This window comes from Electrophorus electricus, chromosome 1 (assembly GCF_041902795.1).
Source record: "Electrophorus electricus isolate QZ-2024a chromosome 1, ASM4190279v1, whole genome shotgun sequence".
NCBI lineage: Eukaryota > Metazoa > Chordata > Actinopteri > Gymnotiformes > Gymnotidae > Electrophorus > Electrophorus electricus.
In genome coordinates, this window is record NC_137497.1 from 41,484,239 (window position 1) to 41,512,005 (window position 27,767).

General features: G+C 42.3%; 3 protein-coding genes across 16 annotated transcripts in view; 1 reads left to right on the forward strand and 2 right to left on the reverse strand.

The window, feature by feature from the left end:
* Positions 1–10,130, reverse strand: part of plcl2 (phospholipase C like 2) — a 33,285-nt gene extending 23,155 nt beyond the window's left edge. For 5 of the 11 annotated variants that reach the window (XR_014125142.1, XR_014125147.1, XR_014125143.1 and 2 more), the window contains exon 1: positions 8,590–10,127. Coding sequence is in view for 6 of the 11 variants with exons in the window: in XM_081720170.1 (XP_081576296.1) it covers positions 8,590–8,820 (231 nt within the window). In the remaining 5 variants the exon portion in view is untranslated. Of the gene's footprint in view, positions 1–8,589 lie in introns of all 11 variants that reach the window. The other 6 variants (XM_081720184.1, XM_081720179.1, XM_081720174.1 and 3 more) reach the window with 5 other exon arrangements.
* A 1,142-nt stretch (positions 10,131–11,272) lies between these two features.
* On the reverse strand, positions 11,273–14,777 carry LOC113578803 (cysteine-rich venom protein DIS2). Its single transcript, XM_081722653.1, has 7 exons — positions 14,706–14,777; positions 14,075–14,082; positions 13,185–13,294; positions 12,104–12,246; positions 11,718–11,803; positions 11,507–11,589; positions 11,273–11,304 (listed from the first exon to the last, which is right to left on the reverse strand). The coding sequence occupies exons 1-7, from the start codon at positions 14,775–14,777 to the stop codon at positions 11,273–11,275; spliced, it is 534 nt and encodes a 177-aa protein (XP_081578779.1).
* A 3,443-nt stretch (positions 14,778–18,220) lies between these two features.
* Positions 18,221–27,767, forward strand: part of rftn1b (raftlin, lipid raft linker 1b) — a 49,048-nt gene continuing 39,501 nt past the window's right edge. Inside the window, exons 1-2 of one of the 4 annotated variants that reach the window (XM_081720233.1) lie at positions 18,221–18,759; positions 24,669–24,850. In XM_081720233.1, coding sequence (XP_081576359.1) covers positions 24,706–24,850 — 145 coding nt within the window. In that variant the 5' untranslated portion in view covers positions 18,221–18,759; positions 24,669–24,705. The remainder of the gene's footprint in view (positions 18,760–24,668; positions 24,851–27,767) is intronic. The other 3 variants (XM_027012286.3, XM_081720225.1, XM_081720227.1) reach the window with 3 other exon arrangements.

The window sequence follows — 27,767 nt, forward strand, 5'->3', positions numbered from 1 at the left end:
AAAAGCTGATCTGTGAAGTACCCGGGAATCACCTGGATTGGCCCAAATACAACAGGGCAAACAAAAATGTCGAGTAAAATAAGATAAATAATGACATTCATCGTCACTTTGCCTTTCTGTATTAATTCAGCTAAAATTTCATAATCATGCACAGTGCATGGGGCCAAGCCTGAGGGCACTGTGTCAGCACACAGTGCACAAAATTTTCAATAACTAACTTCATCTGCATTTTTATCCTTACTGCCTTCTAGCTGGCAAAAGCCAACAATCTGAAACAGCAGTTTAGATCAAATGTGGCCAAGGAGTCCATATCAAATATTCACAAAAGACCAAAAAAAAGAAGAAGATATTTCCATGATAACAAAATAAAATACCTTTAATTGACAAAGGAAATGGAATAAAGAAGCTCGAACCAGCACCTTTAATCAGTAAGAGGCATCTAGCCAGTGGGTTTAACCTCAGGGCCTCATCCACTAAGTGCCATCGCAAGAAATTAAATTACTGTTGGGACACAATCACGAGTTTCTCAAATCTCACCACATTACTGCAATTATACCAACAAATTGCAGCATGCAAGGTCACACAGCCAAATTCAATAACGGCAGCCTGGCGGAAATGCTGTCAATAGCTCCCTTTTCAGAGTCAGGCTTAGAATATGTGACCTAGCACATGCTGCCAATGCTAGTACTCTATAGGCAAAGATTCTTTTCTAAACATCATGAGAGGTCCTATGACAAACGATCAACAACTTGAAAAGCTATCCTCTCTAACTGTAATTAAATTTAGTTGGCTGCTTTTAGCTACAGGCTAAATACAAAATGGACTTCCACAAATATGTTGTGGTGTTGGTTGCAGTAATGCCATGGGGATTAAAGGGTTAATGTTTCATTGCCTCAAGCTAATGAAAAACTGATGAAAAAAGGCCATCTTAAATAAGTAGATCAAACTAGTTAAAAAATACAGACAAAAGCACAGACATAATTTATGTTAAATACAACAACACAGCTTTACTGGAAAAATCTTCATTAAATACTTTGAATTTGGCCAACATAACTTGATTCAAATGCATAAATTTATAGAACTTCCACAATAATAAAATAGTATAATTATTTTAGCCAGTACTTTCTGATAGCCAGAAAGTTAAACAGTAAACATTAAAAAAAATATATATATATTTAAAAAGCAACAAAATGTAGGTATCTGTAAATAACTTTTAAATGCCTAGGGGCACTCTCCACTGCATGGAGATGAGTTATGGATTAAGTATGCTAGCTGAACTAAATGTTAATTTCATGAAAACAAAACAGAATAAGGTAGTTTGGCAACAATGTGGAGAGGGGTATAAGGTTGTCCAGGTAAATTATATACTTGAATCCCATGACCACTTTGTAAATATAACAATAATCTAATATGCAATTAGAAATGTGTTCCAATCTATTAATTACAGTGGTAGCAGGAGGTAAACACATGAAGCAAAGTTGTGTACAGAAGAATCAATGCACAGAGACAGATGACATCAGGCCTTGCAAGTACTGGAGTGCCAGAAATGAAAACTGGACTGTGTAGATCAGAAGTGCACTGAGGATTCACACATAAGAACAAAACACGTTACACAATGTGCCACAGGTGAAAAAGTAGAATTGTTGCCTACAAAGGATGTTGTTGAGGGTACATGAGCAAGATGGTGTCAATGTCTGAGAGTCATTTAATTTAAACTAGCAGTTAAACTGAAATTGGGACGTTGTGAAATCCCTAATTTTCAGATAACTATGGTTGAGACCTAGAGTAGAGTCATTGTTACAACTGCTACCAGACTCACAGCACAGCAACAAATATGGGAGGCAATATTCTACAGTTACACTTCAGGAGAAACAGCTCAATCTCCAAAATAAAATTAAGATAGTTAAGCTTAAGCGTCAATTTTAAATTACCCTTGTAATTTGTAATGATTTAAATATCTAATGAAGGACTATATCACTGCAAGCCTCATCAGCATTTACTTAACTAAAACAGGCATTAAAGTATTATAACCCATCATGCAAATTGGATTTTTTTTTTTTCTTGCTCATACCATGTCTAACTGTGTTTTTACAAACAAGAGACCCTCATGTGGTCTTGGTGGACATGCTCAAATACTGTCAGCCAACATTTGGAGAGAGTGGCATGGCAATGGTAGCCATCTCTCAAAAGAGTCCATTCTTCTAGTGGGTAATCCTTATTGGCCATACTAACGCATTCCTTCAGGATGCCCAAAACTAATTTGTATCAATCCAGTTACTTAGCACTAGTCTGTCGATGATGTATCAACACCACTTAATAACAAACACTATTAGTGGTGTTAAATAAGGAACTGGTAGTTGCCTCTTAATTTTATTCTCTATACAGAACTGTTCTCATGAAAAAAAATAGCATTGGCCATCCTTCATTCATTCCCTGTCATAATATGAGAATTAGCTTTAATATAAACAGTGACAGACACTGTCAAATGAATAATGAAATTAAGAAATATTTTTAAAAGGACTGGATTAAATCATCATATCATTTGTGATGGAGCAATTTGACAAAGGCTTAACACCTGCAGCTATCCTGCAAAGTTAAATTCATCAAGGTTTTAATGAATAAGCACAAGACATTAAGCACAATGAATGAGAAAAGTTGATTCCAAGACATACAAAAAATAAAAAAATTAAAAAATACACATCCCGTACAACTTACCACTGCAATATTTTGCAAGTGATGTGTAGTCATCTTAATCCATGTGTTCTGCAATATTTGCCTGATTATTCTATTGTCAAATCTGAACTGCCTTATGTGGTCATAAATTGCATTTAGCCTAACCTGAAAACAGACTAGTGTCGAATGGGAGAAAAAAAAACAATGAGGATGATTTTACTACTCAGCAAGAAGCCCAAAAAGCTGCTCAAGCCTCATCAATGACTTTCTCCCCTTATTGTAAGTGTAAGAGTAGCTCTGGTTCGGAGCTTTGCCTCATGGTCAGATTGGTTATACCTTCCTGAGAATGTTATGCTCCCAACTCTGTACTTCATCTCTCTTTTAATGACTAATGCAATTAATTTCTTGCTAGACTCATTTAAAAAAACACCCCATGTTAGAAAATTTGGAGCTCATTTGTTCTCAAACACCACAGCCCAGCAAAATGGAAACAGTGTGAATTAATTCAAAAAAAGGCCATTTCTAATGCCATATCATCAACAAAAGATATGCCTTATTGAAGCTGTTCACCACATTACAGCTCTTTCTTTTTAGGTTATGAGAGTAAGAGAAATGTTTGCCTGGTCAGACACTCTGTAACAGCTGTTAACTATGAAGACAATACTTTTACAAATCTTTCAAATATCTTCGTACCTCCGCTGCAGTTGATAACCCTTTCTTGACCATCCATGAACATACTCCTTCCTTTCTATCTGAACACTTCAGCAGCCAAACAGCATTTATGCAAATGTCACATGCCCTAGATTTGACATTCCTGAGCATGTAACTGAAGGAAGCCACAGTCACGTTATTCTATATATCAATAGCTCACCACTAGACTGAAAAGCAAACTATTTAAAAGGGGAAAAAAACAAAATTATTATTATTGCAGTTATTAGTAATATTGTGACCACTGCAATGTAGCAATGTTTGTTTTATGGTTGCACAATATAGATAAAAAAAAACTGAATATACAGGATAGTAATATATAGTGACTCTACTTTGGTGTGATGTGATTAGACTAGAGTGCTTTAATCATGACTAAAATTGTAATTTTCAAGTGCTGTGATTCATATACCATATCTGGAACTGGGCCGGTTGCTCTTAACACATAACAAAGTGAATGAATGTGAAGTGGTATTTGTTAGATGGCCATTCTTCATGAAGGAGAAGCAGCAATATCATGTCATGAAGTTCAACTTGAAATTGAAATCCAAGCTAAATAAAACCTTGACCTTTTTGCAAAGGCAACTCTAGTGATCAACTCTGGTGTTGCATTTTAAAAGTAAACCGACTTATAAAGCACGAAAACTAACACTGTGATAGCATGCATTTAGGACCCTGTATACTGATACCATAGTGTACCTGCTTGTACCTGCCAAACCCAGCAGCAGCAAAATCCCACTGGCATGTGAAATCGATATGCATTTAAAAACACTGAATAAGAGCACAGCAGTAAATGATACTTTTCATCAAGACAGACCCATGTAAGGAGAAAGATTTGTTCGAACTTCACAGGAGTTTACAAGACACAAATGTCAATAATACCTCCCATCCATCACAGACATGGCAGAGCACGGCATGCTAGGTTTCATGGCTAGGCCCCAAAAGGAAGCCAATAAGACAAGTCTAATCGATGATTGCACTGCTTACTATTGAGGTAAAATGTCCTCAAAAACAATAAATAAATACATTTAAAAATAAATAAATAAAAAAAAAAAACTTTGTCAAATCTTAACAACAGCAAGAGTTTCTGGTAAAGCCATAGTAAACTCTTAGTTCAGTTAAATAGAAAAATACAGTATTCAATTTAACTGCTGCTTTAACAGATCGAGCTATACTGCCAGGCCAAAAAAAAGGTCACCACCTGGATTTAACTAAGCAAATAGGTAAGAGCCTCCCATTGGATAATTACTGCATGGGTGATTATGTTTCATCTGACAACAAGTTATTTAACCCTAACTGATGCCGTGAGTAGCTTCTCATTTGTTAAACAACCATGTCGAAAGATATCCTGTGGTCGTGGAAAAGATGTTCATGTGTTTCAAAAGGGTTAAATTGGCAGGCATCAAGCAAAGAAAACAAATCTAAGGAAATTGTTGAAACTACTAAAATCAGGTTAAGAACTGTCCAACGCATTATTAAAAAGTGGAAGGACAGTAGGGAAGCCATCTTCGAGGAAGGAAAGTGGTCAAAAAAAAATCTTGAATGATCATGATCGGCGATCACATAAACGTGTGGTGAAATCAAATCATAGAAAAACAACAGTAGAACTCAGGGATATGTTTAATAGTGAAAGTAAGCGTATTTCCACACGTACAATGCGAAGGGAACTCAAGGGACTGGGACTAAACAGCTGTTTGGCCTTAAGAAAACCACTTGTCAGTGAGGCTAACCGGCAAAAACGGCTTCAATTTGCTAGAGAACATAAAGATTCAAGTCTGAAGCAATGGAAGAAGGTCATGTGGTTTGATGAGTCCAGATGTACCCCTGTTCTAGACTGATGGGCACACCAGGGTAAGAAGAGAGGTGGCAGAAGGGATGCACCCATCATGCCTAGTACCTACTGTACTAGCCTGTGGGGGCAGTGCTATGATATGGGGTTGCTGCAATTGGTCAGGTCTAGGTTCAGCAACGTTATGTGCCCAAAGAATGAGGTCAGCTGACTACCTGAATATACCCAACCATCAGGTTATTCCATCAATGGATTTTTTCTTCCCTGATGGCACGGGCATATTCCAAGATGACAATGCCAGGATTCATCTGGCTCAAATTGTGAAAGAGTGGTTCAGGGTGAAAGAGTGGTTCATTTTCACACATAGATTGGCCACCACAGAGTCCAGACTTAAATCCCATTGAGAATCTTTGGGATGTGCTGGAGAAGACTTTACGTAGTAGTCCAAATCTCCCATCATCAATACAAGATCTTGGGGAAAAATTAATGCAACTCTGGACAGAAATAAATGTTGTGACATTGCAGAAGCTTGTGGAAACGATGCCACAGCGAATGCGTGCCGTAATCAAAGCTAAAGGCGGTCCAATGAAAAATTCGTGTGTGTGACCTTTTTTTTGGCCAGGCAGCATATATCTACAAACATTAAATGCCACATGCTCTGCATTGTGCTTTCCTCTTCTAGCCTATGCAGGAATACAATATTAAATACTACATTCTCTTCTTCTGGAATACACTATTAAATAGTACACTCATTGTGAAAGGAAAACAGTCAAGATATTTTTTTGAGCCTCTGTCCTATGACAGCTCTCATCACATGACATCTTGACCGCACACCAACACTTCATAAGACTTTCCACAGGAAACGCTACGTATCTGTAGTAAGTACAGGAACAAAAAGGAACATAACTGCAACATATTGAGTAGAGAAAAGGCATTTCCCACTCTAATTATGTGGTGGATCGCACTTTGTGATTGTGATGTTTGCCTGCATTTGTGCAGACACTGAATATATTCGCCTAAAACTTGTGAAAAGGATAAACACACTGGGGCATAATAGAAATCTTACAAATATAAGCTAGCATCCAAATCATGTTGCCAAGCATCATTCCTTCAAAAATTATCCAATTGTCTGCTCATTTCAAAGAAATCCTCACAGCACATGTTCACCCTCACAGCACATGTTCAATGAATAACAAACATTCTCCCATCACTCACTTCAGTAAAAAAAAAAAAAAAAAGAAGAAATAGTAGTAATGAAGTGGTTGCAATACCAAAATATATGGCCCACACTATGCAATTTACCTTAGCACAACTAAATTAGGACTATCCTTTTGAACTGAATACTGTGAGAATACAGTAAAGGTTTAATGACCTACAAGATTTCGTTATATTATGCATACTGATGTTTACCCAAGATGATACACTTAACATTTTTTTCACATTTGTGAATTGGGAGACACTCTTATCCAGAGTCACTTACAATTTCATGTTACAGAGGTAGGCATATATAGTGTTAATAGTCTTGCCCAAGGACTCTTATTGGTATAGCATTTAGTCAGACACAGAGCTGAACCCCAGTCCCACATAGCACGGTTGTTACTCACTATATTGCAGCATACAATCTTCATTTCTAAACTGCAACAGCAAATCTGAAAGTGCATCCCAGTTCAGGACACTCCACACATTTAACATTTGAAGGTTTCTTTGCTGATTTATGTGTTTTTTTCCACACAACCCATTTTCCATTTTGGCACACAACCCAAATATGTACAATGTATAGAAGGCTTCCCAGGACTGGGACTGACAATGTCATACAGTGTACTTCCCATCACTCCTTATAGTACCATTAATATTATTTTGTCTGCTCAAAACATAATAATCTATCGATTACAACACACAGCTCTGCGCAGCAGGCTGTTTGTGAAAACAAGTCTACAGAGATATGCCATAGGCTGTTTAGAAATATACTGGCAAAGCTGATCATATTGGCATTTCAAGATCGATATGCATATGCAAACTTTGGTTTTGTCACAGCTCCATCATTAAGAGGAAGTAAACCAGCATGTCCTGTCCCCCACTCTCTTGTACCTCTAATCTAGAATTTGGTGAAAGAAGGAATAAGCGACTTTTTAGCCATTTAGACTAGATTCAGCCTCAACGGAAACATGACACTCATTTAACCACAGTAACTGATGAACAAGAATCAATCATCAGGTAGTTAGACATTAGCCATCAACTTAGACATCACATGACAATTCAATATACTGAGGGTATACTAGATCTAAACCGTCAGAGGTGTATGCCCTTTTGCAATTTCTCTAGATCTTGTCACCTGCTTCTCAAATATACAATTGAATGGGGTTTTTTTTCTAAATATCCACACTGAAGCCTTTTTTCTTGTGGTCTGTATATTTTATTTGCCTTTTTTCTTGTATCTCTGTGGTACACCAATCACGTCTTAAAACTACAGCAGAAGCTTCTGCCAATATTCTGCTTAGTGAACATGTCAAATATAAATTTCTGATATCATCTGAAATAACCACAAATAGCTAATAAGGCAGTGCCACAGTTAAATGTACAAAAACTTGGAAATTCCTTGATGAATGACTTTGCTGTCTATAGGCCATATTTGCTTTAAAAAAAAAAAAAAAAACAATTACTGTTTTAAACTGTTTTGTTTAAAACTATCTGTAACATTTTTATGAATGTGATTACTGAGGGATTAACTAGGTGTTCTGATTTCTTTATTTTTACTTGTTTACTACTGAGCACAGTAGCTAAAGGTAAATCTACTTTGTGTGATATACTGTATGTGCTCTCCTGTCTTTTCTACTGATGCACAAGAATGAAACAACTGTTTAAATATATGGCAAAGCTGTAAATGTGTTCATTCTTTTAAAGACTGTCTTACCAAACACTATATCCCATTAAATAAACATTATATTAAACAGTATATTTCTTACTCCGTATGAATTATAAACTTAAACAACAAATAGGTTATAGCCACAACGCTAAAATGAAGGCCTCATTTTTACCTCAACACATCATAGGCTGTGGTCACATGTAAGAATATCTAGTTCTGTCAACCATTTCCACATTTTCTGCAAAGTGTGACTTGCTTAACATTTTTAAAATGACACAATATCAGTGGGATTCGTGGGAAAATATTGCAGTCAATTTTTAAATACGTGTGATTTTTCTGAAAACATGTGAGGCGTCAACCAAATAATAGAGCTAAAGTAGTGGTTTTGGCATGTGTATGTTGTCGGAAGCACACTGTTAGCCAGCTACCTTGCAAACCTGTGGATATTTGGTATTTTGTTGTTTATGGTGAGCCTGTACGCTATGTGCAGTTTCAGTGAGAGGCTGGCAAAGCACTCGATCAGTCAAAATGACACAGAACACATGATGACACCGTATACCTTTATGATACTGGTCCTTCGCGGTATCCCGGATTTGCTGTCGACAGATGTGTTAGCCGTCTCAAGTCTCTGATTATCAGGTCCAGTTGATCCAACCGTATTTGCCGGAAGTCCACAATCACCGTTTGATACAGATACTTCGTGTTGCGCCTTCCCGTCTTCATCGCTTGCCTTTTCCCCAGGACTAGGCGAAAATAATCCGCATTTTTCAGTAAACTCCGCCATGGACATAAATTAAGAGCTACAGACCCCTGGCAGTATCTGTAGTTCGCTGGCTAGCTTGTTTCGATTCAAGTATAGCGCAATGTAACCGCCTGAACTGACATTAGTGACAACACGAGCAACCGTAGGCTACCCCTCGTCCATATTTTCTCAGCGGCAGCATCTGTCTTGCTAGCTGATCCTAGTTTGACTTCATGCAGAATATTTCACTGTTGCAAGTCTCATTGTTCATCACACCCAGGACAGCCCCCTAACACTGCCATCTGCTGAATTAGTGCAACGCCAATTTTGCAATCATTTATTTGCGAGGATTATCACAGGTTTAATAACCACACTCTAAAAAACAGGCTCAGTCCAAAAACAGGACTCAAGCGTTGGAGAATATGTTCTTAGACCAAAAAGCGCAGCGAAGCTGGCTAGCTAAGTGCGTGACAGCGCAAGGCGGCGAGTGAGTTGCCTACCTGACTGGGCACACCATTCGCAACTGTTGGCTACCAGCTATCTTGCTAACAGCATAATTAACACTCGCTTAAATGAGGCTTCAGACATTGGCAGACAAGCTTGGTTGATGTATTTTCGCCTGAAGTTTCTAGTGATTGATCTAGCTAGCCAGCTAGTTAACTCTCTAACTAGTTAACCGCTGGCAAACTTAACCTAGCCTAGTTAAAAGCTAGCTAGTTGGCTAACATCCCTCAGCTAGCTAACTAGCGTCAGTTAGCGATGTCTTGCTAACCCTAACAAAACAAAGCACTTAGTTTGGCAGTCGCGATAGGTAACTAGTAACATGCTAGACACCCAGTTATGCATCGCCGCACAATTTTGAGTGATTCGCTACACATGACAGATTATCATCCGTTTTAACTACCATACCACAACAAATTCTGATGTTCGTTTATGAGAACAATGTTGCCTAACTAGTCACGCGAGCCAATTTAAAACGTAACGTCTGGTGCGCGCGATATGCAACTACTAGCTTTACCTGCTAGCGTTAGCTTTTCAGTTTTACCCGTGGCATGAAAACGTTTAGTAAACTACTATTTTCCTGGCTAGCTAGTTGCCGACACGCTGAATTGTTACTTTAAAATATTTATCTTATTTAACTAGCTAGCCTGGGTCCACCTTAGGTGACTACCTCCGTTTTCTACAGTGACGGACGCGTTTCTCTGCTGTCCGTCTCTTCTGTTTTCATGCCGACACCGCCGCGTCCCCAGCCTGTCATCTCTGAAGTGTAAACCCGGTCCCAACCTGTGAGGTTTTTGCAATACGGACAAAGCCGGTCCGAATTATGAGCGTCATGGTCATAACCCGGCGCTGCTATCTTATTCAGACACTTAACCCCATATCTAGCTACCATGTGTGATTCATTCTCAGTTGCGTGGCTGTTTTATTCAGCATCTCGAATAAAATCTTCCACCGGATTCATTTAGTGACTGTAAGCATGCTTATTTTCACATTGTAGTCGAAACGAATGATTTGTACAATATTCTTTTTTTCTGCGTGCTCTCAAATATTCATTATAAGCAGTGGATGCATCAGTAGCCTATTTGTGAAATTAATTCATACGAACGAGTCACAAACCATTGTACAACGGAGTCATCTGCTGGTAGTTTACTGTATTACAACATATTATAACCCAGTTACATAGTAATAGCCCGCTTATAGGTGAACAAATTATTCCTGTACCTAATTACATTGTGCTTGCATCCCATGCTCCCAAGCAAATCTTTCTTCTTTTAATGAAAAGTAATACACATCACTCACGCTGTCTTCCTTGCGAGGCTTCATGCTGTTTCGATTGCCGCTCACATAAGACTATATTTAGTCTGAATGCCCCATAAATTAAATAAACAAATAAAGGCTTGTTGTGGGACCAGCGATGCTACAGGTAACATGTTGTTTGCTTACTCCAACCGCATAGTTGCAGAGTAAACAAGCAACAATTAAAGATAGGATATTTACATAACTATACAATGTAGTACAGTCTGAAATCAGACCTTTCCAAAATGTATAATAACTGACAAAAGGCGATATGAGTATCATGTTTATTCCTGATTCTTGCCTTAAGATGAAGAGAGATAGCAGAGACTTTACATGTTGTGCCCAGTTATAACGTGATGTGCAACTATTGTGCTTTACAAGAACAGAAAGTGACATCTGCTAATCCTTTTGGTGCAACATGAATGCAAACATTTATGATGGTTATAATGTTTTAGAAGTGGCAGAAAAGTATATAAGAAAAATTATTTAACTAAAGGTTTAGATTTGATTATTTTTCAAGACATGTGCTCCAATCAAAGCTTCACATGTTCAACGTCTAATAACCACAATGGCAGCCCTTACAGGTCTGCGTTTATTTTTTGCCAACAGGGATGATCTTGTCAGAACACAGACACAGAGCAGTGCAGTACTTTTTCACAATGTAGTACTTACACATCCCCTGTTGTTTTAATCTAGGGCAATTTCAGGCAGTGTCAATGTGAGGGCATGGGTTAGCAGTAAAAAGAAAAACAAAAAGCAATGAAAAGGTCAGTCCCCAGAGCAATAATTGCATTCTGTACATCAAAGTGTAAGTCTAAAATTCTTTTGGTCACATTTGTTATGAAGTGATACAATGACTCGCAGTAATGTTTTCCTCACAGTGGTATTTGATCAATTCTACGCTGAGGTAGACAGTAAGCTGTGTAATGACACTTACTGCAGAGTTTGTCTTCACAAGCTTGTGGGCAGGCAGAGCAGGGCACTCCCTCTGTGTACGGAGCCACACCATTGAAATTCCCTCTGTTTACAAAGGCAATGATAGCTTATTATTAACACATTCATAGCCCGGGAAACAAACCCCCAACGAGATCATGACACCACATATTGGAACAGTGGTCTAAAAGGTACAGTAGGGGGCAGTTACGTACGCTCGGTAGTAACGGCACGAGTAGAAATAGCGGTCACCACACTTGGCAATACCGCAGCCAACCTTGTATGAGCTGTACCACACCACCTTTAACGGGAAGAGAAACAGGATCGCATCAGGATAAACACTACTTCAGCTAAAGATTCTTTTCAAGTCAATCACCTGTCCCTAGTCTTAAGATAGTCTTCTCTTATATAGCCATGCTGAGCCAATGCTGGACCAGGTATATAATTATGCACGAAAAAGTAACTGCCAGTTCCTTATTATCGATACAATGACAACCCCAAACAGATAATAATGTTATCTCAATGTAGCTCCATAATCATTTGTAAGGGAATAAACTTTTGTAATACATAACCTGGTATAACTAATGGATAAAATAATTACCTGGGTATAATGGCCTATCGATTTCCCATTGATTGATCCAAAACCGTATTTGTAGTTCTTGTATTCACTGTGCCATGCCGTCACAACGTCAGTCCACGTAAGCGGTGTAGTGCTCTGGAAAAGGTTCTCACCCATTTGATATCCTGCAGGTTCACAAAACACACAGAAAAAGAGCTTTGTTTACTTTGTACTGAATCAGTGTCCAAATCGTTATCCTTTCTCATTTTGTGATTTTAATCCGCTGCTTTTCATTTAATCAATTAGCTGTGAAAAATAAACACATTTTAGAGTAAAATAAATCAAATTAAATAATAACTGCACTCTTCTGCTTTATTGTGTTAGCAAGTTGGAAATTTGATGGTTGGACTGACACGAAACAAAAGCGATGACAGGTAAGTGTGGAAGTAACTGAAGCAGCAAACGCATCCTATCCATCAAAAGACAAGTCAGAGTCCCCAAAAGAAAAGAAAAAATCAGGGTTCCCTTAAAAGGAAGATTTTATGTAAGGATTCTAAAAACAATGGCAGTATAATGAAGCAGTGATAGAACACCTACGCTGATTCTAATAAACCAAAAGAGTCGGAACAAAAGACGGTTGCTTGACCACATCTGAAATACATGGCTAATTTATGAGTTTTATACATTCATTAGTTTGCGCTTATTTCTCTTGCTGCAATTTTAATTTGCAAGACCCATTGTCAAATTTCCTAGAAGATACATAGGAGATCATTTAATATATTTTGCTACCTTATATGATGAAATGCTAAACTATTTTTTGCTCTCTCTCATGAGATGGCATACATTTGGATGAAGTAAATGGCAAAAAATGATTCACACTTTTTAAATTGCTGCAGGCCCCGTGCGCTCATGGCATCCTAATCTAATCTAATATAATCTGCAGCATGTATACGGTTAATCCAGCCACGGATGGAAGTGTCATCTCAAAATTTTCACAATTTAATCCAGTCTGAATTTTTAAAATGTGGATCTAAATCATACAAAACCTCAAGAAACTTTTTTTTTAGTTCATCGATATCTTTTGATGTTAAACGCAGAATCGGTTGAATAACAGCTGGCCTACCTCTGATCATGCGGCTGCTGGGTGGCCCATGGGCCATGGCACAGGTGTTGGCCCAGTCCTGAGAAGATGCTGCCACCTCCTTGCTCCAGCTCTGCAGGCGGAGACAGCCGCTTATCACGTCACATGGCGCATCACATGGCGCATCTCATGGCTATCTGAAACTTGGCTCATTATACCTGAGCTCAAGAAGGTGAATCGTTTCACAACATGCCTAGAGTGATTCAGTTCACTGGGCTAACTACAGTTTTTTTACAGTTTAATAAAACTGTACAAAGATGGTACAAAGAGCTAGGTGGTTACAGGTACAGTATAGCTGAAGTAACCAACACACCCTGTCCTCAGAAGGAAAATATACAAAATCGCGACTGCTGTCAGTTGTCTAATAAAACTAAGAAAGTGGGAAATAGGGTATATGAGTAAAATTTCCTGTTGTTTATATGTTTTGAAAAAGACTCAAGAAACTGTAATTGTGTTCCATCTTTAATATTCTCTTGGAATTTTAACTTTTGGGCTTTAGAATTTAAATAGAATCACAAGATCAGCTAGGCAATAGAATTAATTCCAACTAATTGCAATAGGATTCGTGCTTACCTTGCTGTTAATGTCCCTAGACAGTAAGAATTATGGCAAAGGAGTAAGAAAAATTATATATTATTTATGTTCATGTCATTTTTTAAACAAAACTTATTAGTTTTAATTTTAGCAAATTATAAGACATAATATTTCATCGTATTTGTGACATTTTATTTTGCCTGTTTTGCGTATTTGATTATTGTTAATGTGACGGCTACGAGTCTTAAGCAGGATGCGGGGACAAGGCACATTGAAACAAACGTTTTAATAACACAGAACACCTACACTTAGCAAATATGCTATATTACATCAAACACCGATAAACCTACGACAACACACGAGACATACACATATATACACACACAAGACGATTACACACAGCAAGGATCAGGTGGACGACACGAGAGCGCGTGGCACTATAGACTAACGAACACACACACGCACACAGAGAGAGAGAGAGAGAGAGAGAGAGAGAGAGAGAGAGAGAGAGAGAGAGAGAGAGAGAGAGAGAGACGTTTGAGGAAGAGGGAGGGGCCATATCATGCAAAGTTAATACATCTGAATATCCTGATCACATATCTGTTTCTTTGGTTGATTTTTTATCATTGTATGCATTGATTAGATATATTGATATAAATTTAATTCAGAGGCTAACACATATACTTCTAATGCAGTGTTAATTGCCGCTGGCTGTTAATGACTAACACCTGATGGTGACTACGTTAATATGGTCTTCAATGCATTTCATTCACAACAGCTTGCGTTTTAACCTTTGAAGAAGTGCGAAAATACATCCAGCAGTTTGCAATAAAGCCAAAATAGCTCAGTAAAGCAGTTCTAAGCCAAATTGTAGTGCTAATAAACAGCTGATTCCATTCTTGGTGCGTCTTTTGGACCTTCATGCAGTAAGTGCTGTAGACATGCTTCTGTGTGTTCCTGGCTACTCACCACAGTGCAGGCAGAAGCCATTGGTAGCAGAATAAGTAGGCACACGATCCACATAAACATTGTGCTGAACATCTTGCTCTTAACATCGTCCCAACAAAGCAAGGAGAGCATGCGAAACAACTTTAGACCATAGCAACGGCATCACTGGTGTAGTGGCACAGTCATTTTCTGTTTTCTTATGCAGTGGTAGGGACTAATTCAATTAATGTAAAAAAAAAAAACTGGAATGGCAGACTTACATTCCTTACACTGTGCCTTCTGCAGGTTAGCTGTATATTTACATGTGATTAAGTTTTTTAAATATTGTTTAAATATTTTATCTTTCTATTTTAAAGATTTCTCAAATATTGCATCTACCTAGTATTTGCTATTTTATTGTAATATTGCATTTATCTATAATATGTTTTTTTAAACTGTATCTGCTCTTGCTTTGTCACCAAAAACTGCAGTCACTGCCCAAGTTATTGTAACTGTTAGTAACAGGTCAAATTTGATTAATCACAGTACCTGCTCATATGAGGTGAAGTGCCGGGTGTGGTGGATTTGGAGCTGCGTTCCCTCTTTTTATATGTACAGCTGCGCATGTGCAGGGCCCTCGCAACACGTCCATGTCATTAATGACATTCAGCGTGACCCAGCCGGAGAAATACCAATACAGGACAATGAGTCCCCCATCTGCAAACACTGCTGGAGAATATCAGGGGCAAACAGGCAAGCAGGAGTGTGTCTGAAGGAGCACACCATTCTGCTGTGTCCACAACAGCGCATAAATGCTGTGATGGATGGGAGAGACCTCCTTAAGGACTAATAAACCAAGCAACAATGCCATATTCCCCCAGACAACGTGGTTGTGGGTTACACCCAAACGTCCGTGAAGAGTGATGGTGGTCTTTTCATCGGCTCGAGCTTTTTATCTGACTGCGCTGTTTTTTACCAGCAGTGGAACTGTACACTTGCAGTGTATCATACTTAATCACACTTAATCATACTTATCACGGCTGTTTACCTTGTGCCAATAATCCCACTCTGACTAAATGACACTATGTACTGGAACGCACCTAGCAGTTTCAAGGGATTTCATATCTACAAAGCAAACATGGGTGACTCAGTAACACCTCCATCAAATAATATTTTAATTGGTGTAAAGATATTTTTAAATAGATGTAAAAGAAATTATGCAAATAAGACAAGTCAATATTTGTTTATGTATTTTTCATAGTTTTAGATGTTACTTTTAAAATGCTAGAGTAATTGCTATGGCAATATTTGAGCTAACAGCTAAAACTATTGATAGGATTTGTGTGAGCGTGTGTTTTCCACACTCTACACATGATTTCAGAACTCCGTGAACTGCTGGGGTTGAGCAGGAACTTGTCATGTGACTAATCATAATCAGTATCTGAGAGACCATGTGCATGGGCTACCTGCTTATAGGTAATCCTCACCAAGAAGCCTAATCTTCCACTTATTTAAGTAACATCTTGTTATGATACTGTTATTTCCTGTAGGATATAAATTGTTTTATACCATCGACATTTCTGTTCTCATTGTTCCCATCAGTGAAAACTAGTCAGTAGATAAATGCATTGCATCTTTCCAGTCTAAAATTTTCTTCGCTTTTGCCTATTAATCGAAGTGATCCTCGGGGCTGATTTTGTGGGTGAGGGGCCATACAGACAGCTCTGCCTGGTACATGGTCTTGATAAGCCAGCGCTGTGTAGTCAGTCTTTTGCGGGTAGAAATGTACCACAGCCTTGAATGTCCCTTTCATGATGAATGAACCATACAAGGCTTTCATGAAGCTTTTAATGAGAATTAAAAACTTTAAACACTAGGGGGTAGTATGGCATTGATATTGGAGCAGAACATTCTTGTACTTAGTAGTCACAGAGACTGATGCTAATGGTGTAGTTGCAAAACTCATTATTTTTGTAAAGTCATTCCAAATCCACATTTGTTCTTAACTGGGGTTTATGACATTATATGACATCGCTTGCCCTCCACATGACTAATCATCCACAACATGCCTTAAGTCCAAAATGTCTGGTGTCGTACGAGAACCATCTTGCATTTCTACGGCAGCTTGGGATTGCTGCCCTAAGTGACTAGAGGTTAGAGGTGAATGGTTGGCAGGTTAGTGATTGGCAAAGGGTTATATAGAATAAAAGGTCTAAAACAATAGTCGTGCCCAGTTTGCCTGATCATAATACACTGACTTTTTTTGATAATTCACTGACAACATTAGAGTTCTCAAGTGCAGCATGCTTTTAACTAATACCCTGGGTCTTCCTTGTTATCTGATGGACTGTGAAATTATTACTGAGGTAATTACAGTGTGAGAGATCACCACTGTCTTTCACGTTAGACCTCAGTTATAATCACTGCTGCATTCTTTTTAATTTACTTACAGCGGACAAGAACCTCTGTCTCTTGTAAACCTTTCGGCCTTGGGCCGTCACGTGCATCGTGCTCTCTGAGTTCAGCTCTTGCCTAGGTGGAACACTACCTCTCGGGTTTCTATGTACAGGTCAGGTGGGGAGTTGCTGAGAGGAGAGTATGCCTCTGTGCGAGCAGGATGAGCACTTCTTGTGACACCACGTTTGATCCCTTTTCCTACATCCTCTTAAACACATCATTAATTTGATTCCCAAGTCCGTGGGAGATGTTTATGCACTCTTGGATGGTCTTTATGCATGCTGTCAGGTCACATGGCTGTCCTTGCACTGGACGTCTCTGACCCTATCGGGGCTCCTCTGGGTTGTGATTAGCTCTGAACTGGGAGGAGGGTTGGGACAGAGCTGATTCCTTGTCACCACTCAGCCTGCCCACTGGTCTGAATAATGGATTGGCAGCTGTAGGGGGTCTCGCCTGGGGCTTATTAAAAATATATTTCACCGCATCAAAGAGCAAATGCAGACACTCTGAACCCCCAAACAGCTCGTGTCTCCCACACACAGCCATCCAAATACCCTGTGTGTGTGTGTGTGTGTGTGTGTGCGCATGTGTGTGTGCGTGTGTGTGTGTGTGTGTGTGTGTGTGTGTGTGTGTGAGTGTGTGTGTGTGTGTGTGTGTGTGAGTGTGTGTGTGTGTGAGTGTGTGTGTGTGTGAGTGTGTGTGTGTGTGTGTGTGAGTGTGTGAGTGTGTGTGTGTGTGTGTGAGTGTGTGTGTGTGTGTGTGAGTGACACTGTGTCTACAAAAGTCTCCTCTGTAGAGCTTCTGTTTCTTTTTTCCTCCTTTTTCTTTTTGCTCCCATTTCTTTGGCAATTATGTCTTTGTTGTTCTTATTTAAACCTCTCATTCCCAAACTGTACCGTTATCCCCACCTCCCTCCTCTCCCTTCCGCATTTCCCTCCTGTCCACCTCTTTCCCCCCTTTTCCCTGCTCCCCGCACCCCCCCCCCCCCCCACCCCTGCGTCCTACTCAGATGTATTCTTCAGTCAGTGGGCTGGAACTGCAACGGCTGCCTGAGGAGTCTAGAGTGTGGGAGAGTGCCAGAGAGAGAGAGAGAGAGAGAGAGAGAGAGAGAGAGAGAGAGAGAGAGAGAGAGAGAGAGGGTGGCGAGGCTAAGCTACGTCTGGGTCAGAGTGGTCTGTCATCTCAGACAATCAGAGAGCGCGGGAGCGGAGGGGAAGCACAGCGACAGACAGTGCGAGCACAGCAGGAGAGAGGAGGTAGATATGTCAGAGGATGTGGTTTTCCTGAGCTTGCAGAACAACTGCACGGACATACTTTGAGCATGACCTAAACGAGAGCATGCAAAGAGTGTTTGCCGTGCTCTGTTTCGCTTCCTGAGGAGGACTGAGCCCCCCGATCCGAGCGGGATTTAGAAGACCGGAGCCGGGCTTCCTTCCCCTCTCTCCGCCGCAGTGATTTCACACAGGATTTACAGAGTTCTTTTTCTTCTCATTCTTGTTCTTTTTCTTCTTCTCGCGTGCACGCCTGCTCCTCTTGCCGAGTGCCATATCTGATCTCAGCTCACTGCCGTCCGCGCGTTTCACAGCGACGCCGTTTCACTGATCAGAGTCAAACTTCCAGCACCTGCGGCTCCCGACAGGTAAGTGACACGCCTCTTGCTCTCCGTGTCTGTCATGCCTCTGCGGCACCCAGTTTGGGCTCAGCCATGACATTTACCGCGTGTTTCTCTGCACTTTGCTGAGAGCAGGACACGGGGCAGTGATGGACAGGGGAACAGTGGCATCGACTCTTAATGACTCTCCTACACTGCAACTCCTGTCACACTTTTTCTTTCATGCACACACACACACACACACACACACACACAAAACCCTCTTCACAGGACCCATCACACAGATCAGTGATCTGGTTTGCTGGGAATCACATGCGTGAGGCATGACCTGAAAATAAACTGTGAGAAAGCTTACCTGACACAAGTACTTGACCTTTGCCCTTTAACGAGGACATATGTGCTCTTCATGTCAAGTTTGCATGCTCTGGAAAATAGAGGTCCTCGTGAGCAGGAGGGAGGGGGAGGGGAAATGGGGGATGGGGGTGGATTGGAGGGGCAAACTGTCATTAATCAGTTCCAGTGGCTGCCCGCGAGGCAGCCAGCACTGGGACGTGCCAGGTGGAGCATTCCCCGGGTGTAGACGCAGCCGCTCACCACCTCACCGTCCATCATGCTCGCCCTCGCTAACGTATAGATGCGAAACGCTTGCAGACGTCTTGCAGACCTTTTTTCTTACACACGTCTCAGGTTCGGCCGTTCTCCAGCGCGCGCCTCCGTTCGCCTGAAGTTTAGAACCCTGTTGAGTTGTCAGCGAGAGTGTCAGGCTTTGTGAAGTCCTACATTTCAGATCCCTTCTTGCTACACGAACATGCTAACGTTGGACTAGTGCTTTGAGCCAAGTTTGGATTCCCTGTGGTGTCTTCTAGGCACCTTTTTCCCTTTAATCCTTCCACAGTGGATGTTTTGTTTTGTTTTTTGTTTGTTTTTTGTTTGTTTTTTCTGATCAGTCAGCTCATTTATTATCATTCAACTATTTACTATAAAGAGTTCAGCCATATTTTCTATGGTTTGGTAATCTGATATGAATACAATGATACTCCCCAAGGCTGTAAAATGATTAACTGCCTGTTCCATCTGTCACTTAGTAACTGACTGGAATGTGTTGGGCTTATGCTAATGAGATTGAAGCCCGGAGTGTCACATGATCCACACTGTAGGTTTGGAGATGTTGGTAATTTTGTCTTTTTGTAAATCTTGCAGACAGTATCCAGGTTAGTGCCAGCAGCTGTTCTCATGTTTGAGGCTGCGTGATTAATGCTAGCAAAAACTCCAATATTTTGGTAACCTGATTAGGACAGAGAATCCTCTCTTGTGCCCAATTAAATCTAATTTAGCTAATTGGAATGCCTTGGCGCACTGCAAACTTAATTACTCCATGCTGCGCAGACGTGACTCTGAAATGACTGACATAACGCGTTACCCCTTTTTTCTCTCCTCACCATGTATCTTTTTCTCGCCCTCGTCATGTCTGAGGCGTCGGGGAGAGAGCTCCCTCTCTCGCCACGTGTAATTAGGGCAGCAGCTCCTCCTGCTGCGTTTCTGGAGCAAAGCTCCTGCTCCAAAAGAACAGGAAGCGCAGACAGTGTGCAAATCAGATGTCATTTCGTGTTGCCGTCGTCGCGGGGCCCGCTGGGTCGCCTTAACCCCGCGATGCGATGGAAGATGAGTGGTAATTTGTGCTTCACCCCACCACTCTCTCAATGGATTATACTCCTGTGATTCAAGCAAAGAGGATGTTCCTTTCTTTCCTGATGTGCTGGAAGGTCATGGACCAAAAAAAACAAACAAAAACACCAAGCCTTTGGCATTGCAGTGTCATAGGAAAGACTATTAAAGGAAGTCCATGAGGAGGTACCAGCAAGCTTTGGGCTTGTAGTATTTAACAGGCCAGTGAAAGAAGCCAGCCACAGAAAACATACAGGTGATATTTTTAAAGATGGATTGGCTCACTTTGTAATGGGTGGTCAAGAAAATTGCAGTGGTATTGATCCTGTAATGTCGAAGAAGGACATGTCAATACTCCGTCTGAGGGGAAGAACTCGGCCTCCATTTTCTGTAATGAAGAAATGGCCATATGCGAATTTAGATCATAGACCGATTATTTGCCGGAATGTGCACATGATATTTTGAAAAGAAGCAGAGCGTGTGTGTGTGTGTGTGTGTGTGTGTTCCCTAATATTTGCTTTTAATAGGCCTCATGAGATAATATTTTGGTTTTATAGACTACTTCTCTGTCTCTAGCCCCTTTCCTTCATAGTCTGCCATTATGCCAGTAAAGCTGTGAGCTGAATCACAAAGTAGAAATATATTTGTCCACCAGAATGGGGAACAAAAATCTCAATTATAAAGAGGACAGTAGACAGAGAGGGAGAGGCAGAGTGAAACAGAGAAAGAAAGGATAAGGGCAGAGAAGGAGAGAGGGAGAAAAAAAGAGAGAGATATTGCTGTCCTTTATTCTCCTGTGTATGAAATCGTTGTCAAGGGGCCGGTTCCCATGGCAATTCCCTGGGCTGTGTCTGGGTTTGCTGCACGGCTGTGGTAAGGTCTGGAGACGGCGCTGTGCGGACGGACTGTCTGGGTGCGTGGCAAACAAAAGGCGAAGTGTCTCGCCCCTCCCGGTGCGGCCTTCAGAAAAACAGACAGACACTGCTTTAATTTGTAAAGGAACACTGGCCATGTGTTTCTCTTGGTCATACCCTAATCTGCTGAGCCTCCCGAACAGAGACATGAGACAGAGGTGCAGGTCTGACTGGGAAAAGTCACCTATTGTAAACAAGGCCTGTTTTTTTGGGGGGGGGTTTTTTAGCACGAGTCGGTAATCGTGTGGCACAGAACCAAGTTCTGCATTCTCTTACCTACTTCCTTGTTCTTCTCATTCCTCTCGGCCTCCTTTAGCTGTATTGAACATGTCAGCTGTACCTGTGACTCAATGTTCTCGGGAACATGTGGTGTATCACATGCCCCCTTCACCTCGCCCAGGCTCTGCCTGTGTGTGGAGTCCTGTTTCTCTGACCACGTGACCTGCCCACACACACACACACACACACACACACACACAAACACACACAAGCATGTGCATACTGGTCCCACCCAGGTGAGGGGTCTCACGCTGGAGGCAGGAAGGGCAGGAAGGAAAGAGGAAGTCCAAACTTGGGAAACTTTGCCCCCTCCAGCCTCAGGGATCTGCCCTGCCGCTGATCAGACGGAGACACCGGCAGGAAACTGCACCTCGGGCCTCTGCAGCCTGACTCGGGCCTTTACAAGGGCGAAAGGTCACCGAGAGAAGGATTCACGCATCCGAACGTGCAGGGAGGGACAGCACAGATGTTCGACACAGTCGAGCCAGAAGCTCTAGTCGCACAAGCTGAAATGTCTCAAATGCTACTTGTAGATCATTACACGATGGGGAAGCAAATGTCTAACTGCTAAGATGAGAGAAAAACAGCAACTCTTTTGAGAAATAACACAGGGAGGTATAAAAGAAACTTCTGGAAAAAACATGGCTAGTGCAGCCAGCTGGTTGGTGAATCACTCTTCTGTGGTCATGGATGATGGGGGGGGGAAAGGTTGTGTTGTTGATCTTCATGTAATAGCATGTAATAGCTGCCGGCCGAGCAGGAGGTGCTGGTGGAAGGTGTGATCTTCGCCTAGGATGCCACCGGCACTGAGGTCATGGTTTACGGCTCCTGCAGCCCGACAGACCAGATCGCGGGGGCTCCAAAAGACACACTCTATCTCTACCGTCCTTTTTGTTTTGATTTTTTGTGTGCCAGGGTGCAATCCATTTCCTGGGAGCATGTTCATCCGCTGCTTAAACACAGGAGTGGACGGAGAGGTGAGGAGAGACAAGGAGAGAACAGGAGAGGCAATGAGAGACAAGGAGAGACCAGGAGAGGCAAGGAGAGACCAGGAGAGACCAGAAGAGGCAAGGAGAGACCAGGAGAGGCAAGGAGAGACCAGGAGAGGCAAAGAGAGACCAGGAGAGGTCAGCCTAGGAGGCAAGAGCTGTCGAGATTGTTGGCAATGTGTGCCTGAACTTCAGAAAGCTTGCAGTCACTCTGAAAGTCATAAACACGCTCCTGCTTTCTTCGCCGGCTCTAAAAATACCACGCCCCTCCCTGTCTCCGTGCCCTCCCCGTCTCTGCAGGCTATGCAAACACACACACACACACACACACACACACACACACACACACACCCCCCAAACACACATACACAGACACACACACACGGCCCCCCTCAATGCAGCCCCGCAGGACTCCCAGGCTCTCTACCCTGCTTTGTTCAGGCTGTTCCCACTCTGGCGGATTACACGCCGAGCAGGACCTCCAGGGACCACATCCGAAGCTCCAAACCCCCTACGAAGATTTCAGAGAGAGACGCTCCAGACTGCTCCAGAATATCTGAGCCGTGTTTTTGTGGAGGCCTGCATTTCCCCTTCTATCTCCTTCCTTCTGACGATGAGCAGTTCGAGAAATCACTGCTGAGGGAGGGCTGGGGCAGAATTTAGATTTTGTTTCCTGTTCTGCAACATTCTTGCCCCCTCTCCCCCCTCTAATGTCTCTGTTTCTTGCTTCAGAAAGTGAAATCTTGCTCAGAGTGAAACAGACAGAAATTAGTTCAGTACATGCAGAAAAAAAAATGCCAAAAAAAAGAAAAGAATTCAGGAAAAAGTCAGGATTAAATATTTCCATTTTTTTTCCCTGAAGCTGCACTAGGGATGCTTTCCAGCATCCTGCCTGCAGCGCTTCATGGCTCATTTCATTTGTTTGGGTGGGTGGGGACCCGTCCCTCAGACGTGATCGCTGCACAGGAGACATCATTTTCCCAACGGGCTCGGCACCGCCGTTGATAACAAAACACTTCTGCTCATAGAGGCATCGGCGAAAACATCAGTTCTCATGACAGCATTCACGAATCGGGTCGGCTTCTCGCCAGGTTCGTAATTAAGTCCGGCCTCGCTCTCGATCTGCTTCCTCGCCCCAGCGTCTCCGCGAATGGCGCGGCCGCCGAAACCGCGGTGATTGATTCTCACCTCTCGGTTCTCCTCGCTCACCTCATTAGCCGGCGTTTTCTTTCCCGGCCACGCTCAGCACCGCCTCCCGGATTAGCGAGCCAGACCCAGACCTTGCAGTGTAATTAGAAAAGAACATAATAAAGTACTTTTGCCCCCACCCACCCCCGTTTATTCAGCTCAGGATTGTCACCTGCATTCGTCTGATCGGTCCACCGTTGCCACGGTGAGCGTGTGCATGTACGACGAAGAAGGGCTGGGGTCGGCCACTCGTCTGTCTGTGTACGTCATCCTGCCTGCAAGGAGAAATGGACGCCATCGACGGCCTAACGCTCATTTACTACATTTATTCATATATCTCGCACCCATCAGAAGTCATTACGCTGACTTTAATTGGATCGGTTTTTTTCCCTCCCTCTCTCTCTCTGAAGCTTATGGGTAGGAAAAAAAAAAGACGACGCTGGGGTTTCCATTTTTATTTCATGTGAAATAACCACTAATGTAAGTTAGTAAAACCAAACGTGTGTGCGTGGCGCATAAAGAGGTGTCTTAAAAAAAAGCCCCTTTAATTTGTAGCTCACTTTGTTAGCATTCGCTGGCGTCGTTAACAAAGGTGTGAAATGAAAAGCAGAACTGAGCTTCGGTGGGAGTTTTAAAGGTATGTTTAGATTCTGTGGTATATACCGTGTCGACAATGGTCTAAAGAAAGGTACCTCACTGCCCATTTTGGTAAACGCCTCGTTTTCACTCCTTATGAAGCCGAACAAGGTGCCCGTAACATCTGCAACGTGGTTCTTCTACAGCTTCCACAGAATTTACATCTTTCTCTCTTTCTCTCTGCCTCCCTCTCTCTCTCTACCCCTCTCTCACATTCCCTCTCTCCATCTCTCCATTTCCCTCTCTTTCTTCCGTCCCTCGTCAGTTCCGGATCAAAGCGGACTCTGACAGGAGTAGGGGAGATGGGCTGTGGGCTGAGGAAGATCCGTCAGACAGAGGACAGCAGTCCAGGGAAAATTTACTCCACCCTCAAGAGGCCGCAGGTGGAGACCAAGATTGGCGTGACCTACACATACTGCCACCTGGACTTTCTGGTTGGAAAGGAAGGTGAGTGCGCGTGCCACCAGCAGGGCCACACGCTGGCGCTGTCTTTAAGCGCAGGCACAATGGCTTGATGCTAAAGATGCCTTCAGAATAACAGCCTGATGAAAAACAGAACGACTCTTCAGTTCTGCCATGCTTTCACAAATCTTTGAACTGATGATGCTCACAGTTTTGTTTTTTTTTTGTTTTTTTTAAGTGATGACACTTGCAAATTATCACATCAAATCCTTCCAAGGCCCTTGTGTGCTCTCAGCTTCTCTTCTCGACTGGTCAGAGCTGGCTGGCGGGTTCTGCATGCTGTGCCTGTCCACTCATGAGGCGCTGTGTGATCTTGCACATGTGCTGTGAGGCGCTGGGAAAGGTGTTCCGGACGGGGGAGGTGGGGAGGTGGGGAGCAGGTCTACGCACAAACCCCGAGCCCCACTGACTGTGAGCGGGGGGGGGGCAGTTGGGCCGAAGCTCCAGAGGGATTCTGCTAAACATAGCTGTCAGAGTGTTACTGCGCACAAAAGCAGGCTGGAATGGCACGCGTACAGAACATCGCCAGCCAGGGCACTCACTGACAATCCAGGGCAAAGACCGCTTTAATCCCATATGGAGCTTTCAGATCAACACAGAGGTTTAGCTAAAGCTAAAGTATCCTTCTCTGTCTGTCTGTCTCTCTCTCTCTCTCTCTCTCTCTCTCTCTCTCTTATGGAATACATTGTTATCTTGATTGAGAAAAAAACACATTAGAATAGGATTAGTGTAATATCTAAAGCAATACTTCACCACTACCCCCCACCCCCACCCAAAAAAGTCAAAGGTTGCTAATAACGAATGGAAACAAAGCAACTAATTGTTATGCAAATCCGCTGAAGCTTACTGGTTTCCCCTCTCCCACCCCTAACCCTAACTCTCCAGAATACAGTAAACAGTTCACTTAATGGGCATGACCATATCAACATAGACGGTGCCACAAGTACTAGTTATTCAGCGTGAATGAATGTGCTGGCACACTGGGCCAGATTAGGACTACTAAACAATAAGAACGGCCCAGCAATATCTGACCTTCACTGGTGGACAGTGCCTTATGGGCAGGAGAGGGCAGTTTTGATTAGCACATTTCACTGTACGCATTCACTGTAAACGGTTTCAATGCGCAACATGTCTCAGGTTACCGCAAAATGTTTCAGTGAGTTCAGAGATGATTAACCATTTAAATCTGCTGTAAATAACTTTTTAATTAACACATTGGCTAAGTTGACTTTATATCCTGGTAGCTATTTATTAAGAAGTTGCGGTAATAAAAATGTACTGTGACTCCCTTTGACTCTCTAATCAAAAACCGTTTCAAGACCATCCATCTGTATTAACCAATCAGAAAACTGTCTACAAGGAGGTAATTCTCCCAACCTGTCCATTAGTTTACATATACGATCAGCATATATAAATGTAGAATATTCCCTAAGCTGTACGAACAGAAAACCTATTATAGTGTGGGGACAATAAGTCCCAGCAAGCTTAATGATCCCCGGCAATGCTCCAATGGAGAGATCAGATTGCATATTTGTTAATAATATTAATCAAGTTTATGGTTCCATGGTCAAATCCATGCATTTATCTCCCAGTAGACGTATACGGAGGGTAGGCAGCACGCCGTGTTGGAGTCAAACAGAATATATTACAATCTAGCAATCTAGCAATCTACAATCAGCAATCAATCACCCAGGCAGTGAAGTGTGCCAGGTGTTATAATTATGTCGTCGCACACTGTCAGGAGGGCAAAGTTATTGATTTAACAGGATAGCTTGCATATGACATATTTTTGAACGTTAGACTAAATGAAGAGTGTGCGGTTCCAGGTCACTTGCCCGAGGGGTGGAGTGAACATTTGCAGCATTGCTGTTGCGCTCGGGGTGCAGGCAGAATGGGAGCGTGCATTCCACCACAGAGTGTTTTACCTGCCACCCGCGCCCACGTCGAGCTCCAGGCCCTGTACACATCCCTGTCTCCAAATGTGCACGAATGTGCCTCAAAACACGAAGTGGGCAAGGAACAGGAAACCCGTGCTTGGAAAAAGCTCCTCGGCCAGCAGTCCGAGCCAAGCAAGTAGCAAGCATGCCTTAAATTCAGCCCTGGAATGCCCACTTAGACAGGAGGGGGGTCTACAGGGACCTAGGCCTGAACAATTTATCATTCATTAACTGGTGTCATGATATTTGGCTTTGCAACACAGACACATGGGTCTGATATGAGAAATTAAAAAATTTTTTATTAAGTGCTGTCAGGATCGTGACCATTCTCAAACATTCCAGAGTGTTCTGTGAGTATTTTCAAAAGCTGCCACATTCATGGGATCCCAGAAATATAAACAATTTGGGGCAGAATAATGTGGGCTAACCATCAAAAACGTTTTGTCTGTATGGGGCGGCCCTACAAGGCACCGAGCTTCCTCCGCTTTACCCTCTGTGTCTCCAGGTGTCGCGCCAACACTGGCCAGCTTGCCTCTCTTCCATCCTCAAAGCAGTAGTAGCCTGTTATTTATGGCACCCTGGAGTACAGATCTTCAGCTTCCAGCTACCAGTCTGTGCTTGGCATGACGTATTCGAGACCCACATGGCACCTCAATGCCATCATGTTCTCAGTGCAAGCGCAGTAGTGAAAATTCTCAGCTGATTATCAAGTTGACAGCCGGTATCTACTGCCAGGTTCACTAGGTCTTGGCAGGTAGGTGTTTTTTTTTTTTTGCTCTTTGCCTGGTGTAAGATCCTGCCCCCAACCCCCAACCCCCCCCCCCCCCGCACCAAAAAAAAACCTACCACTGAAAGTCTGTGCACATCTTTCATTCAAGCCAGTGAGATGTGACTACAGAGTGTGACATCACATTTATATGCAAAGTTGCTTAATAGCCTGAGACCTTAAAGGAATACTTCATCCA